The sequence below is a fragment of the Colossoma macropomum genome, unplaced genomic scaffold, assembly GCF_904425465.1.
Source record: "Colossoma macropomum unplaced genomic scaffold, Colossoma_macropomum, whole genome shotgun sequence".
Classification (NCBI taxonomy): domain Eukaryota; kingdom Metazoa; phylum Chordata; class Actinopteri; order Characiformes; family Serrasalmidae; genus Colossoma; species Colossoma macropomum.
The window spans coordinates 5,916,160-5,934,023 of NW_023494795.1; the positions used below are offsets into that span (position 1 = coordinate 5,916,160).

Sequence of the window (17,864 nt, forward strand, 5' to 3'; positions counted from 1 at the left end):
TGTATTTTCTGAACTTTTTTTGAACTTTACTTATTAATAGCGACATACAATAAACAGATCAACATACCTTCCCCTTTCAGTCGCTGGTGTGGGCTTCAGAGAGATCTGCCTCTGTTCTGTAGTCCTCTGCTGCTCCTGAGTCTGAGAACACAAAATAAGGAATAAGCACAAAACCAAGCATCGAACATCAACATCGAGGCATAAACAAATAAATACGTTTGCATATGCACTCATGACATCCTGCTGGTGTGGGCTCACTTCAGTTTACACTCTTGAAAAGATGCATACAAAAACTACCAAAGTGCTACGAACTACGTATCGTGGAGCATCATCTTCCTAAACTTGCTTGCTTACAAGTTTCATAAGTTAAGTTGAGCAAATAGAAAAAGAAAAGAAGTTTCAGTCAGCTGCTCAGATGCAGCCCAAAACCTCTATTCTAGAATAGAAAGCCACTGGTATACCTTTAAGGCCAGGCATACACTGTGATTTTAGAAATCTTGTTCTTTGGTCACAGCTCACGCTGTACGTTTGATTCGCTCATCGTGTTCAGCCAAAGCCTGCGTTTCATATACTCACACTGTACGAAAACACTCGGCCCGGCTGACGTGAGTGCTTCCACTGCACGTGAAACTCAGCCCCTACGGACGCTCTGTCTCCAATAAAGCTGTTTCATTCAAAACACGCTGCGCCTCCGATGTCCTGATCAAAACAACGGCTGTATCTCAGATTGCTCCCTGCTCCCTACATAGTGCACCACATACTAAAATAGTTGCTCCTGCACCTATAAAGTGCATCACATATCTAATAAATATCCTTCTGAGATTCAGCCATGTGTGCACAGTTCCATACTGGACAAACAGTGCACTATTTTTGGTGTAGAAGCCAGATTCATCCATTCACAAACCGCTACAACAGTTTTGCTAACTTGTGCCACACTGTGCACTGAAGCTGAAAAACAGACGGTACGGGCAGCTCTACGAAGAACAAAAAAGCATTACGCTGGTGCTGCAAATGTGGACTCTCTTGCCTCCGTGTAGGAGCGGTGGCTGCGATTGTGTGTGGTTTTGGGTGCGACTTTGGTTTGTGAAGCTGCTCAGACTGTGAGACAAGCGGCCAAAATTTTTTGACATCAGAAATCCAACCGATCGTCCGACAATTGGAGCTCGTTTTGGCAGTTAATCGGGCATCGTTTCCCCTTTCACACTGCACAGCAGATGACGGCCACTGAAGCTGAAATTCGGCCCGATCATGAAATTCAGTCGGCTACGCCCAAATTCGGCTTAAACCCAGGCAAAAACTGCAAGGTGTATGCCTGGCTTAACAGCCCTTGGGCAAGACTCCTAACCTTACATTCTCCTACCACTATTAATTGCTCATGAGAACATCTGCTAATCATGTAATTAAAAGAAAAAGCTTTCTTTTAAGGGATAATTGGCAGCCAAATATAAACTGCAGTACACTGCCATTTTTTGCATGTCACTAGTCTTTAAAAATTGCAACAGTATCATGTCACAGCATCGCATAATGGTGCCTCTGGTGATTCTCTCCAGAGCTCAGAAGTTCCTGGTGATCACCTAGTATGTTTTCAGTTGCATAATGCTAACTAACCCTGGTCAGCTTACCTTGCTGGATCCCTGCTCTGGAGGCTCGTCTCTCTGCTCTCCGTGCCTCTCCTGCTGCTCACGAAGGTCCCGAAGCTCCTTCTCCTGCCGGCTCAAGCGACCCTCATACTGGGAGCGCAGAGCATTTACACGCACCTCCAGCTCTTCACGCTGCTGCTTCAGCTCCTCGTTCTCCTTCACCAGTTGACCCTTCACGTCTGTGAGAAGAAGCAGGATCACGTCAGAGTGCTGATCTGCTGATAAGGAAGGCGAGAATTAATCACGGTTTTGAGCTTCTTACCTACGAGCTGGTTGATCTTCTGCTTGGCTCCCATGAAAGCCTTCCTGGTCCTCTCCTCCTTCTCGGCCAGCTGCTGCCTGAGCTGCTCCTCCAGAGCCGATTTTTCCTGCAGCTCCTGACGCATTCGTGTCAGCTCAGCCTGCAAGCGGGAGGCTTGCTCCTGAGCGTTGCGTACCTCTGCCTCACGTTCCCCTACCGTCTGCAGAGAGACCATACAAACATTTCCATTTAAAAGCAGGAAGTTGGGAAATAAGTGGCAAAACCTGGTAGTAGCCACCAAGAAAGGGATGGCACAACTTATTTTGACAGTTGACAGTATTAGCTAGTTGGCTATTTAAGTGTTGAAATTATGTGAAATACAGCAGGCCAAGAGTTTGAGGAAAAATGTTTCATAAGAAACGTTTTCTTATAAAACAACATTCTTTGCCGCCTGAAACTGGTTTGATTTTCTTATATCAGATGGTTTAGTTTTCCTCAATGTACAAAATAGTACAGACTTAAAAGTGAGAATTATGAAATGCATTTAATTACTGCTAATTACCTATCAAATGATGTGGAAAAATGTATTTATATAATTTATCACATCGCTGTTGTTGGAGGAAAACCTCGTATCTCCAAAATGGTAACTTTACAGGAGAAGGAAAAACCTACTCTACTTTTGATGTAAGTCAATGGAACCAGACTTTTTTCCAAGTCATTTTGGGTCATTTCTTTTGGTCCATTCATCATGAAATTTACACACAATGTAAAAGACAACAGGTATTTTCTAATTATGTCAAAAACTAAAAAAAAACCCACCAAAAATGGAGATACGAGGTTTTCTTCCGACAGCAGCGATTTATACAGTTATATATAACATTGGGCAGCCTGATCAAATGACATGTTTTGTTGATTTTCTAAGTAAAACCATGTTAACACGTCCTCTACGGAGAACACACTTCAGCACACCTTAATATAAAAAAAATACCTTACCATTTATTTCATAGAATGGGAAATTTAAAAAAGCAAAATCAAACCCGTGAAAGTTTTGAGACATTTACATTTCATATTCTATTTTTTCCCCAATATGTACAGGGAGATTCACTCAAAAGAGGCCACAAATATTTCGTAATAACTCTCGCTAGGGTGAAGCAATCTGAACAAAACAACGTGCAATGTGCTCCTCAGTATGCGGAGCTTCGAACAAGCCAGGATGCCCTGCGTCGGAGCGATGAGGTGCCTACATGTGTCTGGCAGAAAATGGAGATCACTTCCAGCATCGCATGTAATGCAATCGATTACACATACGTCAAGGTCTGTAGCGTATTTTTTTGGTTCAGATTGCTTCATCCTAACAGAATATTCAGGGCCTCTCGAGTCTTTCGAGTGAATCTCCCTGTACAACTCAGCAAATAAATGCACACACATTAGCAGAAAATGCCACATTGAAAGTTTTTTCTCTGTAGAGGATGTGTTTAATTAGTTTTACTTAGAAAGTAAAGAAAACATGTAAATGTGATCAAGGGTGTTTAAACATTTACATAACACTTACTAGTCACTAATAGCTTCTATTAATGGAAGACCTTAGCAATCTGAGCAAATCCGCTGCTGAACATTGAAACTAGTTTGTGTTTGCAACTGCAAAACACTGTTGAGAAGCTAAGATCCCAGAATCAGACTCACCCTGTTAAGGGTTTCTACTTGGCCCTCCAGCTCTCTGGTCCTGGTCTCTGACTGACTCAGGGACTCTCGCAGGTTCTGCAGCTCCTGTGCCGAGGCCTGCTGAGCCTCTTGGTCTTGAGCTGGAGTCGAGGCCGCAGCTGCCACCATCTGAAAGGAGAGGAGGGGTGCACAAAGATACTAAAGTACTCTGTTCACCGTTCCAGGTGGCAGTATTCAAATACTCTAACCACTAAGTGAGTATGCATTACGCTGCATCATGCAAAGTGAAGGGGGGGTTGAGAGAGAACTTCAGGACAACAAATTAGTGAAACACCTTCAAAAGGGCTGCAAAGTCTGACGGTTTTGCTCATGTTTGCAATTAATTACATCATATTAATTATATGGGCAGCGCGGTGGCGCAGTGGGTAGCACTGTCGCTTCACAGCAAGAATGGCCTGGGTTCGATTCCCGGCTGGGTGACCAGGGTCCTTTCTGTGAGGAGTCTGCATGTTCTCCCCTGTGTCTGCGTGGGTTTCCTCCGGGTACTCCGGTTTCCTCCCACAGTCCAAAGACATGCAGTCAGGCCAATTGGACGTGCTAAATTGCCCCTAGGTGTGAGTGTGTGTGTGTGAATGTGTATGTCTGTCTGTCTGCCCTGTGATGGACTGGCGACCTGTCCAGGGTGTATCCTGCCTTCCGCCTAATAACAGCTGGGATAGGCTCCAGCACCCCACCGCGACCCAGAAGGATAAGCGGTTTAGATGATGGATGGATGGATGGATGGATGGATATTAATTAAATTTCATTACTAGTGCCTCAGGCTATGTTGACACAGCAGGTAAACGTGGCCAAAATCAGATTTTTTCCACCAAATCTGATTTTTTTGTTTGGTTGTCCACATTATGCTTTAAATATCCTTAAAAAGTGCACGTTATTTGGCCACGGCCACTTCTTTGGTTCGTGTACTCGGATTCTTTAAACTTTTTTTGGCGCTGCAGCCTCAGTCACCTCTGGCCGCGGTCGGCCGTTTCGTTCTAAACCTCTTTGAACACGGAGCGGTTCGATGAGTCTCTTCTGATTTTTTGGTACAGAAAAACCTAATGGTTGAGTCTCAGCAGCGCGAAATTATGACGAATGTAGAGTAGGACTGATGTAAAAGTCGCATGAATTCTGATCTGGCTGTTCAGACTGAGTCGCATTGCTGCAGATCAGATACGTATCGGATTTCAGTACCACTGTGAGTATGCTGCCAGGGATGCATTGCTACAGCTGTGACTGAAAAGAAGATGAGAAGAGGAGAAGAGAGGCCCATAAGTCATCACCATCTGCCACAGTTGGCTCTAGTGTTAGCATTAGCTCATCATCAGCAGCCCCTTCTTCCACACATCTAATAGGTTCTGTTTATTAACTCTTATGGAAACTCTATCAAATTTAATCAGAAAGCGCAGTAATACAGGAAAGCATGCAAAACTTATAAACCTAGAATGTGCAGAATATTAAATAAAAAATGTAATTATTGTCAACAAAGCATAACGGTAGCAGGGGCCAATTAGTACGACGCAAATAAGATCATACAAAGTTAGCCACGCTAGCACGATCTTTCATTACTAGTCATGTAAGCGTTTTTGGTCTTAATAGGTTTGAGTCTCGGATCTTACCTTGTCATGCTGAACTTTGAGCTCCTCATACTGGGTTTTGTATCGACGACCAATCTTCTTGACCTGTGTGATGGTCTTGGCCTTCTCCTGTATATCATGTGTCTTGGCTTCCAGGTCTTTCTTCAGGTTGTCTCTCTCCACCGTCACCTTGCCAAGGTTTTCCCGCAGGTTATGAACCTGAGACTGCAGCGTGGTGACTGATCCGCTACTCCTGTAGGGGATTGAGAGACACAGCAGAGTTAAATCTGCAGCCATGGCATTAAGACCAAATGAGAGTATCAAAACACCCAGGACAGACAAGTCAAAGAGACACAAGGTACCTGGCAGCTTCAGCTTTTAGCCGGCTGGTCTCCTCTGTCAGCTGCTGGATACGTTTGAGATGTGCCTCTTTTTCTGAGTGCAATCGCTTGTACTCTTCTGGGTCTGTGTCCTTCTGCTGGCTCACCAGGTGCTGCACAACGACAGATTTAATCCATTTTGATTGCAGACACAAATTTGGAAACACACAGGCAGCAAAAAGGGACAATGTGCCGTACTGACCTGAGTTCGGGCCTTCCAGCGTTTGATGTCTTCTTCAAGAAGTTTCTTCTCAGCCTGCAGCATGCCGCTCTTCTCACTCAGCTCTGCATTGGACTCCTGCATGGGCAAGATGTCCGACTCCAGCTTGCGAATCTGAGAGAGGAGAGAAACAAACAGCAGCAGATCAGCTCATTACGCTCCTGAGTGTAGAGTTATGTGGACAATTGTTTGTTAGATTACGAGCCATAGCCCTGCTGTATAAAACCCTGCTTGAGATGGATTAACTTTATCTGGGGAGGTACAGAAACTGAAAGTGCCAATTTTTTATGGTCTAAATTAATATATTGAATATTATACAACAGTTAGTTCCGGCCATGCAAGCTGATTGGTTGAGAAGCGTGCTAAGCGTGCTGATATTTCGCAGTAACATCACAGGGTTTTTCACAACACTATCACTCCGCTAAGTCGCCGCTGCTAAGCAATGAGTTTGACAGCTGTAGGAGACGCTCAAGCCATTTGAACGTTTTTACTTTTTACTTTGCCACAAACAGAAAATAGATACTTTTAAGATCACATTTGACCGACAGCCGATTTGGTCAGACTCTGAAGATGAGACGACACTAAATTCCCAAACTGTCATCACCAGTGAGCAGCTTTTCAGTCGGCAGCTGTGACAGAAGAACAGCTAAACAACCTGAAATCAGCCAGAAGTGAACCCAACACCATTCGCCAAATGTGTAGTCGCATCTTCAGAGTCTGACCAAATCAGCCTGAGCCATAAAACTGCCGCAATAAAAAACAAAAAAGCTGCTCAGTGGTGATGACAGTTTCAGAATTCAGTGTAAGGAGCTGGAGAACGAACTGCCGGCTGTGCAGCGAGTGGGCGGAGCTCGTTACTCTGACGTAGCAACAAGCTGCTCGTTAAGGAACTATAATTTGGTGAAGGAACTGCGAACATTAAAACGTATTAAACGCCGCGTTCACGGCCCAGTTTATTAATTTATTACTTTATTTATTTAACTGTTGTATAAAAGCAATAGAACACTCGAGGAGTGCGTTATCGCCAATAACATCACGGCTGTGATGATCTACGACGACCAAATCACAGCCGTGATGTTATTTCGCGGTAACACACTCTCTCGTCTTCTATTGCTTAAATAAATTCTCACATTTTTGCATGTATGGTTACGCCTGGGAAAGTACTAAAATATGCCAATGACAAAACCTTAACACTCTTTTGAAGTACGGCAATTTAGGCATATGCGTGCTTATGCACTTGGTAAATGCCCCTTTGCCTCACGGTTTCCAAACCCCACCTCTTCTTACACTTCGCTCCACACTGTGTATTTACCTTTAGCAAATGGGGAATATGGAATGGCACACAGCAGACACAAAAAATAAGCTCCCACTGTAACATTCATAGTAGTCAGAGGCCAGGCTATAGAGACTCCAGTCCTACCGGTCTGTCCTAGAGGTCTTTTTTTAATCAGCCAGTGCAGAAAATGCTTTTTCCACGGCTCTGGATTGCTTGCAAGCATGCACTCAACTGCATTAAGTTCCAATAGTAAATAAGGGCATTAGAATGTTATTCAGAGTCCTCCCGCCAGCTGAGTTTAGTACTTCAGTAAGACGTATTGGAGAGGCTGGTTACACAGAATCTGAAACATGGTCACACCTTCACTCACCGACAAGAGTTGACCAAAAAGCTGTTTTCAGTTTTTAATACAAATGTTATTCAATACAATATTTCCTCTGCTTTCCAGCAGTGCTTTTTTCCCCTCTACTTTGTACAACCCCAGAATGCAATGATGTGCAATGTGCAATGATGTAAACCCTATATTTATTTGAACATAGTACAAAGACAACAAACCAAATATTGTAAATGAGAAATGTTATAATTTTTGGAAAAATATATGCTGATTTTAAATTTGATGCCAGAAACACTTTTCAAAAAAGTTGGGACGGGTTGTGTTTACCACTGTGTTTCACCTCTTCTTTTAACAACATTCTGTAAGTGTTTGGGAACTGAGGAGACACTGCTGTTGTTTTGAAAGTGATTTTTTTTTTAAGCTTATGAAAGCCAAAGGCTTATTCATGACATTGAAAACTAAGCTTCTAAGTAGAAGCCGCACTGTGTTTATAACAAAAAAAAGTGAATTGTGTTAACGAACGAGACCAAATACAGATCTATATAATAAGACATCCAAGAGGAGTTAAGAATAATAAAAAAAAATAAATAAATAAAATAAATAAAAAAAAAACAGCACATTTGAGTGCTTTTGAGTAATTACTGGACAGATAATGCGAGATTTTAATCTAGTACAAATCTGCAACGCGGTCCTGGTTACACCTCGTAACAGACACAGCCATGTGGCATGCTGACGCTGTTACTGAGTGTGGTGCCCGTCATGTACCACACACTCTACAAACTGTGTCAATCAAAACTATACAGACAATTTATCCCCACACACACTGATCAGTCAAATTCCCTACAAATTACAATACCAATCCCCTAGTAATACTAACCCATCTCTAGCAACGCTTATGAGCACCAGCCTCAAATCATCATTATCCCATGTCTCCCGTACCTTGGCTTGAGCTTGCTGGAGCTCTTGCTCCACCCTCTCCTTCTCAGCCCGTAGCATCTTGTTGGTCTCTACTAGTACGTTCATGGTTTCGGTCTTCTTCATGAGCTCATCGTGTTGGGCCAAAGTCTTAGCAGTCACCTTAAGGGAGTAAAAACCATGACTGTCCACATAGTACAGAATATCATCATCCTGAATTAGTATGGATTATTTAACATATCGCTGTTGTTGGAAGAAAACCTCATATCTCCAAAACGGCAACTTTACAGGAGAAGGAAAAAACCTACTTTACTTTTGATGTAAAGCTACGTTCCCATTACAAGCCTCGTTGCTCAAATCCGATCTCTCTGACATGATGGTTCACACTCGTTTAGGTAAGTGATTCAAATCTGTCATTAATGTGACGAACCGGCGTCCTGAAATGACCCTCATGAGCTCATCCTACTCAGTAACGTCACGTGAATGAATCACGTTCATCATCAGCACAAACTAACGAGCAGAACGAGCTTCGCTGAGAAGATAATTAACTCTGATCAGCTCTCAGCTTCATTATTAGAGCGAGACGAAGGAGAAAAAGGTGAGATGAGCTGCTTTTCCACCGTTTACAGGCTTTAACTTCTGTTCGGCGCTGCTGCCATGATAACGCTGAATGACGGTGCACGCGCAGCGGAAAAAAAGCACATGAATTCCGATCTGAGCGTCACATTAAGGTCACACGACCATGAATCGGATGCGTATCCGATCTAGAACCACATATGAAAGTGAATCAGGTCACATTAGGGCAAAAGATCAGATTTGTGCCACTTCAACCTGGTAATGTGAACGTAGCCTTAGTCAATGGAACCAGACATTCTTTTAGTCCATTCATCATGAAATTTACACACAATGTAAAGGATAACAGGCACTTTCAAATTATGCCAAAAACTGAAAAACATCAACAATGGAGATACGAGGTTTTCTTCCGACAACAGCGATATAATTATAATACACTGTTGACATACCTGCATTCTCTCCCGCTCAGCACTGAGTGAGTCCTGTACCTCTTTCAGCTCCCGCTCCAGGTGTTCCACTCGCAGTCTGTGCCTCAAAGTCTCGCCCTGAGCTACCTCAAAACGTGACTCTGCTATCTCCTTCTCCCGGCGCACAAACCTACATGAGCCCACATGCATGTAAATATACAGCTATTTTCACATGCAAATTGATATTTAGCATAAAAACAAACAGATACTGTCTTAAAGATGACGGGGACAAATCACAGACTGTGGCAGTGACAGAACGACGTCTTGGAACGTGAGGGGGGATGACAAAAATAATAGTCAAGAACAGGTGGTCACCTGAGGATCTCGAGGAGCTGCTCTTGCGACTTGCCCTCCTCGGTCAAAGACACATTCAAGGAGCTCTCGCTGGCTGCCTGCTGCTGCTGCAGCTGAGTGGCCATCTTACCACTCATGCTCTGAATTTGCTCATGGAGGAGCTCATTCTGCTTCTGCAGGTCTTCACAGCGTGCCTCCACCTTAGTCTGCTCCTCCTGAGAGACAGAGAGAGATGCTACTATACACAAAAAGAAGCTTCAGATACATCACCATCAAGGAAAGATGAAGATCTATAGACCAATGTGAGTAAAATAAAACTGTAAAACGTGAATGTGAGGAAGCTGATTATACAGGCGATTCAAAAAGATTCATCTGATTTCAAAGCGCCATCTTTGTAAATCTTCCCATTTACAGTTCACTGCATTGACCTGTAATGATTTACAAGTGAAATAAATCATTTTGAAATCAGATGAATCCTTTTGAATCACCCTCTATTTGCTGAGAGTTATTACAGAACATTCACTCGAAAGAGGCCCCGAGTCTCCCTGTATGATACTAGTATTAATATGATGCTAGAGATAGTAATAATTATTTTAGATGTGCCAACAATAATGAGAAGAGGTGTAGATTATTCTAAAATGACTTAGAAAGCTCTGCAACACTGAGAATGGTGAATTTAAAACATTAAAAACCAGAAAGCCTTGCATTTAAGCAGTGGAGACCAAATTTTGAGGCAGATAAAATTATAAACAGATAATTACACCATTATTGTTGAGTCTGTGTTACCAAAATATTGAACAAAAATCGAAAAAGGACTTTTTGGTGTTGAGTTTCTAATAGTTCAATCCATACTGTGTAAATTTCTACTGAATAAAATTGAAATGATTAATATACAACACGTACCTTAAGGATCCTCTCCTGTTCCTCCCAGGAAACGCGGGCCTCCAGCAGCTGTGCACTGGCCCTCTGGGCGTTTTCCTCCAGCTGCTGGCGGAGCTGGGTGGCTCTCAGTGCCTGCGCTTTGGCTGCCTGCAGAGCCTCCACATCAGCGGCGTGCAGCATCATCTCCCGCTCATACTTATCCTGGGCCTCAGTGGCCAGTCGTGCCTGCTCCTGAGCGTCCAGCAGGGCCTGCTGCTCTTGAGCCGCTGCCACCGACACCTTCTGCAGGGCATCCTGATGCTCTGCTTGCAAGCTGTTCAGACTTCTCCGCAGCTCACTCACCTGGGACAGACACAGTTTCAGCATCACTGCTCTTCACAACTTTTTAGAGACTTCAAGAGTGAAAACGTGAAAAAAGGTGTTTTTTTTTTTTAGGAACTGACAGCATCATAACATAAAAGCTAACTGCCAGTATACCGACTGCTCTTCATTTTGATATGTAAGCAGATATAAATATATTTATATGTACATAAATATAAACTATATCATCTTACATATGTACAATATATGTACAACCGCATTTCCAAAGAAGTTGGGATGCTTTGAAAAATGTAAATAAAAACAAAATACAAATGATGTGCAAATCATTTAATCCCTATATTTCACTGAAAACAGTATGACAACATATCAAACGCTGAAACACAAATTTTATTGCTTTTTGAAAAATATATGCTCATTTAAAATTTGATGCCAGCAACACATTCCAAAAAGGTTGGGATGGGGGCAACAAAAGGCTGGTAAAGTTGTGTAATGATTAAAACACCTGGTGGTTGATTGGCAACAGGTCAATAACATGACTGGATATAAAAGAGCATCTCAGAGAGTCTTTCAGAAGTAAAGATGGGGAGGGGTTCACCACTCTGTGAAAGACTGAACGATCAAATAGTGCAACAATTCAAGAATAACGTTTCTCAACATAAAATAGCAAAGAACTTTTGCTTTTCGTCATCTACGGTACATAATAACATTAAAAGATTATTATTAAAAGACAGAGAATCTGGAGAAATCTCTGTATGCAAGGGACAAAGCCGAAAACCCGCATTTGCTAGCCGTGATCTTTGGGCCCTCAGGCGGCACTGCATTAAAAACAGATATGATTCTGTAGTGGAAATCACTGCATGGACTGAAGCGAAGTGGAAAAGTGTCCCGTTATCCGACAAATCAACATTTTAAATTCTTTTTGGAAATCATGGACACTGCGTCCTAAAAGCTAAAGTGGCTAAAGACCACTCAGCCTGTTATCAGTGCACAGTTCAAAAGCCAGTATTCATGATGGTATAGGGGGGCATTAGTGCACATGGCATGGGTGACGGGCACATCTGTGAAGGCACCATTAATGCTGAACGATATATACATGGTTTGGCAACATATGCTGCCATCCAGACGACGTCTTTTTCAGGGAAGGCCTTGTTTATTTCAGTAAAACAATACCAAACCACATTCTGCATGTTTTACAACAGCATTGTTCCGTATTAAAACAGTCTGGGTGCTAAACTGACCTGCCTGCAGTCCAGACCTGTCACCACTGATAACATTTGGCACATTATAAAATGAAAAATACGACAATACCTCTCCACAGTTCCCAAACACTTAGAGTGTTGTTAAAAGAAGAGGTGATGAAACACAGTGGTAAACAAGCCCCTGTCCCAACTTTTTTGGAATGTGGTGTAGTCATCAAATATTTTTCAAAAAACTAACATTTCTCAGTCACAACATTTGATTCGTTGTCTTTCATATCCATGATTACTGTGAGTTTTCAATAGCCTAGGCATTTTTATCAATGTCAAACACTTGTTTTAATGCTGTGGAACAGAATCTGGAAGCAAGGCATGTACCTGCTGCTCAACAGCTGCCACAGCTTTCTGTTTCTCTTCCTGGATTTCTTGCTTCTCCTTTTCAGCTTCTAGAAGCTTCCTTTCCAGCTGCCGGTGCTGCTCCTGAGCCTCCTTCACCTGGCTCTCAACCGAAGCCCTGACTTGTTCGGTCACCTGAGAGAGAGAGACCACATAAGTACTGATGTAATGGCTAATATGTTCCAGGACAAAAGTCCTGCAAGCGACGCTATAGCAAATGAAAGAGCCTTATCATGCTTCTCATTCTCAGTCAAGGACACTACAGTTGTATGCAAAAGTATGGACACCCCTGAACAAATGACTTTTTGTGACAATAATTCAGAGGTTTTGCACAGACCACAATGTTTTTTTTGCTCTCCAATATGTTAAATTCAGCAAATACAACAAACAGTAATACACAAAACAGTTATAGCGCATTAAAATCTGCAGAAGTGTTCTGTGTAGACTACGTGTTAAATTATTTTCGCTTAGAAAATCAGCAAAACATGTCTGGGTGCCCAAACCTTAGCTTAAAACTGTTTATCAGATTGCTTGAGCTCTGAATATTTCAAAGTTTACTCTATCCTCATTACCTGTTTCTCTTTCTCCAGCGCCTCCTCCAAGCTGAGGCACATAGCTCTGTACTGTTCGACGGAGGCGGTAGCGCTCTTCACCCTCTCAGTCAGATCCTCTGCTTTACTCTCAGCCTGCTTCAGACGAGTACGCAGCTCTTCCACGTCCCCTTCACCACCTTGAGGTCCTGCAGCACACAGCCAGGGAAGAGAAGAGTTAAAACAGTGTTGGTTAATATTGCAGAGAACAACATTAAATAAGAGCTATTGGAGCTGAGTTGGCATGATCGCTTGATCTCTCACTGCTGGTCACCTTCATTATTATTTAGGTTAATGCTTTTGGGTGGAATATTCCACTCATTGCTGTGTGGAATTTAAATGTATGGAATTTAAATTATTCAATAAAAAAGGGGGGAAAAGAAGAAGTCTCAAATTTCTGGTCCAAAACAATTTTTTGTGGCTAGAAGACATACCACCAACTATAAAGAAATAATAATAATAATAATAATAATAATAAAAAAAAATAAATAAAAAAAAAATTACACACACACACACACACATACACATACATACATATATATATACATACACATATATATATATATATATACATACACATATATATATATATATATATATATATATACATACCATATATATATATATATATATATATATAGTAACTACTCACTACTTTTTCATAGCCTTCAGGAATGATAGCTATGGAATAAATCAGCACTGACTGTACTACATTTCCTCATGCTTCTTCAATAAACAAATACATTAATTTTTAAAAAATATATTTTTACAACTTTTCAATAAACAGACATGAAGGAAGAAACAAAAGGTAAACAAAAAAGTAAAACGTAGACAATGTAATTGCTGATGCGCTTTTTTTTGCGGGAAAAAAGTACGATTTGATCTTATTTGTTCATATTGGAGGCGCATTTTAGTAAAAATGTATAAATGGAATTGGGCCAAAGTTGATACAGGTACAATCAGGACATGAAACACATGTTAATGCAAGGTGTAAACAGGCTCAAAGTGAATGTAGTGCCCAAAGAATAATTGTCATATGAAAGTGCATTTTTCCCCTCTGAATTTGATAAATACTTTTATTTTGCTAACCCTTGTGTATGTGTGTACTGCTATTGCCAAAGCAGTGCTTTCTGCCTGGACAGGGAACTGAACCCCCTTCCCCTATAGACCACTGTAGTCGTGTCATTTTGTAAGCGGAGAGCCATGCTCTTATGCCCATATTAGGAATGCCAGGTCTAAGCCCCATTTCTCTATGGCCAGAATGAATAGGGTTTTCAAAAAATCGCCTCTATCGCCCCCTGTGGTAGATAAAAATGTACAGAACCCGATACATTCTGCCCTACTACTAATGATCTTTTCTATAACTATGTTTTATCACCTGTCTGTAAAGCACTCTGAGCTGCCACCGGCATGAAAAGTGCTATATAAATAAAATTATTATTAATTATTATTATTACTATGAACATTCTTCTCGAGTATCACTGGATCCTCTGAATTACGAGGTCGTTACATGTGAGCTAAAGGCATGTAAAGGCAGTTCTCTGTTCTTCATCTGATTCTCACTGAAACGCGACAGATCTTTCCTTTTAGCTTGATCTGAAAAGATCTACAAACGAACCTGCACTCAGGTACAGACTCAGCTTAATATCACTGCTGACCCCTGATAAACTGATTTAGGCAATTTAGATTTAGATAACAGGTCAGTGTTTTGTCTCATTTGGTAATGCTTGTGACAGTCACAGCTGCTGCACCATTTAAGGTGGAACGGGAACATTCAAACAAGAAGCTGGGAAAAAAGAAGCTAAATTCGGCCTCATAGTTTTAACACGGGTATTGTTTTTGATTAAGAGTTTTAGTCTATCAAAATATCCCACCCAGAGGTTTTATTTACAGGTATACCAGTAAATTTGCGCTACAGTAGAACATTTTGATAAGGTAGCACAAGAAGTCAGAGCACCGCCACAGCTCGCCTTAGTTTCGTGTAGCTTAGTGACATCAAATTGATGCGCAGTAGCTTTAGCTCGCATGTAGCATTATTAGTATTATAGCTCTTTACGACCTCGTAATTTAGAGGATCCAGTGGTATTTGGGAGAAAAGTGTACACAGAACAAAACGAACCGGGTTCTGAACATTTTTATTAACACAGGGGGCGATGGAGGCAATTTTTCAAAAATCCTATTCATTCTGGCCATAGAGAAATGGAGCTCAGACCCGGAGTTCCTAATATGGGCATAACGAGGACTACAGAATGACGCTTGACTACAGCGGTCCACTGGTGAGGCGGCGGGGTTATCCACTACATTGCCCATTTGTTTGAGTGTAAAAGAAGGGAAATTCCCATCACTAGACTAAAAATAGGATGCAAAATTATAGATCGTAATTACTAGCTGTAATTCCAATACTGCATCAAAAACTATTTTCTCCATTTAACAGCTACACATAACCTAGCCGTTACACATAAGCAGACAGAATGCTTCATTTACGTAATTACACCATAGAAACTTACCATTATTTACGTTTCATTTACACAAAAGTGTCCTAGTAGGGTTTCTTTCATCATCAGTAAGGTTAGCACTTTAGAGTGATGCATACATCTAAACTACTAGAACTACTGTTAGGGTGAGAGTGAAGAGGGAAGGAATATGAGGCTTGAAGGGACAATAGTGTGGGAATTTGCAGCCCACAAAGAGGAGAACAGCCAAAAAGGGACAAGTCTAATAAACGCACAATGAACATATGGTTTACACTTCATAAAAAACCTCTACAAAATATTTTATTAGACTGACCCAATTAATCAACAAGAACAAAATGGCTTTGTTTACGTTTAAGGACACTGAAAGCTGGGCAAAACAGGACTGGCTACAAATATGGTCAGATGTTGGCAAAACTACGTCACAACACCAGTCCTCATGGAGGGAAAGCCTCAATTTGGAAAACACCTAAGACAAATGTACTATTTTGTTAATAACAAATTAGGATTTACAGGATCTAATTAGCATTGTTCAATCCTGATCCATAGTTTTCACTGCTAAATTTTTGGGAAAACCGCACAGTAACGTAGCCCTTACTTTGTTAATATAGTCTAGGTAAAAAGTGTGTGAGCTCTAACCTGTGAGGCCAGTATGTGTGGCGGGCGAGGCCAGTCGACCCTCTTCGCTGCTCACTTGCTGCCGGAGAGTGTTTAGCTCCTGCTGGGCAGTGCTCAGCTGCTCTCGGGTCCTCTGGTACAGAGCAGTCTGGGCCTCAAGCTGCTTCTTAGCATCCAGCAGCTGCATCTGTGAACAGTGACCCACATTTAAGCCCCTCGGTTTGAGACTGCTGACCATTTTCATTATGGTTGAATTTCTCAATATGCTGTAAATCAGAGCTTCAGAATCTTTGAGCATCTGTCCTGAACAGTTTAATGCTTTCCTCACCAAAATGCACCTGATTCAACTAATCATCTAACTAAAGAAGCACTATCGGCTGACAACCTTATCTCTTACTGTCACATCTGCAGCACACAGCTGACTAGGGACAAAAATTTCCTTGTGCTTATAAAAGAACAGCAAACCAGATGACCAAAACATGCTGTATACCAGCGTTTAAGTTTAGAATCACTTGTCATTAACAAATGCTGTTATTTTGTTCAATAGTAACTTATGGTATTAAATTTCTAGAATATATTTTAAGATGTTTTCTTCAATATTTCAAGTGCTTGGGAACATCAGAAAGTTTTTCTTGGTTTTAGAATCATCTACAGCTCAGTTTATCATTTGGGACACATAAAATTTTCTTTTTTTGTATAAATTCATTTGAAATCTGTTGAGATTGTATTACGAATGCATCTACTCGCAATCATTTTATGCATGTATTTATGCAAGAGTTTTATCTGAATGAAAATGGCGATCCCAAACTTTAACACCAGTATATAACCAAAACCAAAATTTACTAAGTACATTACTAAATACAATAAAATCTGAATTAAAAAGTATTTAAAATGTGACTACCATATGCTACAGATGTACCGGATAGCAATTAGATTGAAAAATGCTGGGGAGCTTTAACAAATGAATAAAAGTGAATAAAACTCTAAAACATGAAGGACGTTCTCCAGGGCAGGAAACCACTGCCCTACCAGCACTAACTTTGGCACATTATGAGTGGGACAGTAACATTAAAAGCAGATCCAAGAGAGCCATCAAAGCAGGCAACACAAGAGAGGATCGTGATCAAGTGGCTGAAAAACAAGGCTATCAAGAAGTAATGGAGCTGAAGGCGATGCTTACATCCTGGTTGCGCGCCAGCAGGTGTCTCTGCTCCACCTCATGCTCCAGTCTCTTCTGCAGCTGGCTGATCTCCCGCTCCTGCTTCTCCACCTGCGCCGTCAGCCGCTGCCTGGTCTCAGTCTCTGAACGCTCCAGAGTGGCCTTGGAAGACAGCAAAGATCAGACTAAGTTCTCTGAACACATTATCTTGGACCCAGGCTTTGCCTCCTAGCAGACAGTGGAAACCAGTGGAGAGCACCTGTACCTGAATTGATTTGAGGTTGGTGAGCAGAAGGTTCTGGCTGCGCTGCTGCGAGAGGATGGACTCTTTCTCCTGGGTCAGCCTGGACTCCACCACTTTCAGCATGTCCCTCTCCTTGCGCAGACTCTCCACTTGGGACTGAGAGCCACAGCAAACAGCTCGTCATTCATCACAATTGTTCACTAGGGTTGGGCAACATCTACACTGTTCATATTGTTATCAAATATGGACCCAGAATATGGTATTACCAAGAGAGGGGGCTGGACGTGTGTGATATTTTCAATTCATCGCTCAACGTTAAGTGTCAGTCTAACAACAAGTGAAAATCAAACTTGTGTGTGAAGCTGTTCA

At 41.7% G+C, this 17,864-nt stretch overlaps 1 protein-coding gene across 3 annotated transcripts in view; it reads right to left on the reverse strand.

Moving 5' to 3' along the window:
• tprb (translocated promoter region b, nuclear basket protein) overlaps positions 1-17,864 on the reverse strand; it is a 53,330-nt gene that overhangs the window by 17,520 nt on the left and 17,946 nt on the right. For all 3 annotated transcript variants that reach the window (XM_036581282.1, XM_036581280.1, XM_036581283.1), the window contains exons 19-34: positions 17,517-17,651; positions 17,273-17,413; positions 16,114-16,279; positions 12,986-13,152; positions 12,396-12,548; positions 10,522-10,842; positions 9,640-9,833; positions 9,307-9,454; positions 8,309-8,446; positions 5,742-5,873; positions 5,522-5,652; positions 5,202-5,412; positions 3,565-3,711; positions 1,903-2,101; positions 1,623-1,819; positions 68-141 (exon numbers count right to left, since the gene is read on the reverse strand). In XM_036581282.1, the coding sequence (XP_036437175.1) occupies positions 68-141; positions 1,623-1,819; positions 1,903-2,101; positions 3,565-3,711; positions 5,202-5,412; positions 5,522-5,652; positions 5,742-5,873; positions 8,309-8,446; positions 9,307-9,454; positions 9,640-9,833; positions 10,522-10,842; positions 12,396-12,548; positions 12,986-13,152; positions 16,114-16,279; positions 17,273-17,413; positions 17,517-17,651 (2,654 nt within the window). The remainder of the gene's footprint in view (positions 1-67; positions 142-1,622; positions 1,820-1,902; positions 2,102-3,564; positions 3,712-5,201; positions 5,413-5,521; positions 5,653-5,741; positions 5,874-8,308; positions 8,447-9,306; positions 9,455-9,639; positions 9,834-10,521; positions 10,843-12,395; positions 12,549-12,985; positions 13,153-16,113; positions 16,280-17,272; positions 17,414-17,516; positions 17,652-17,864) is intronic.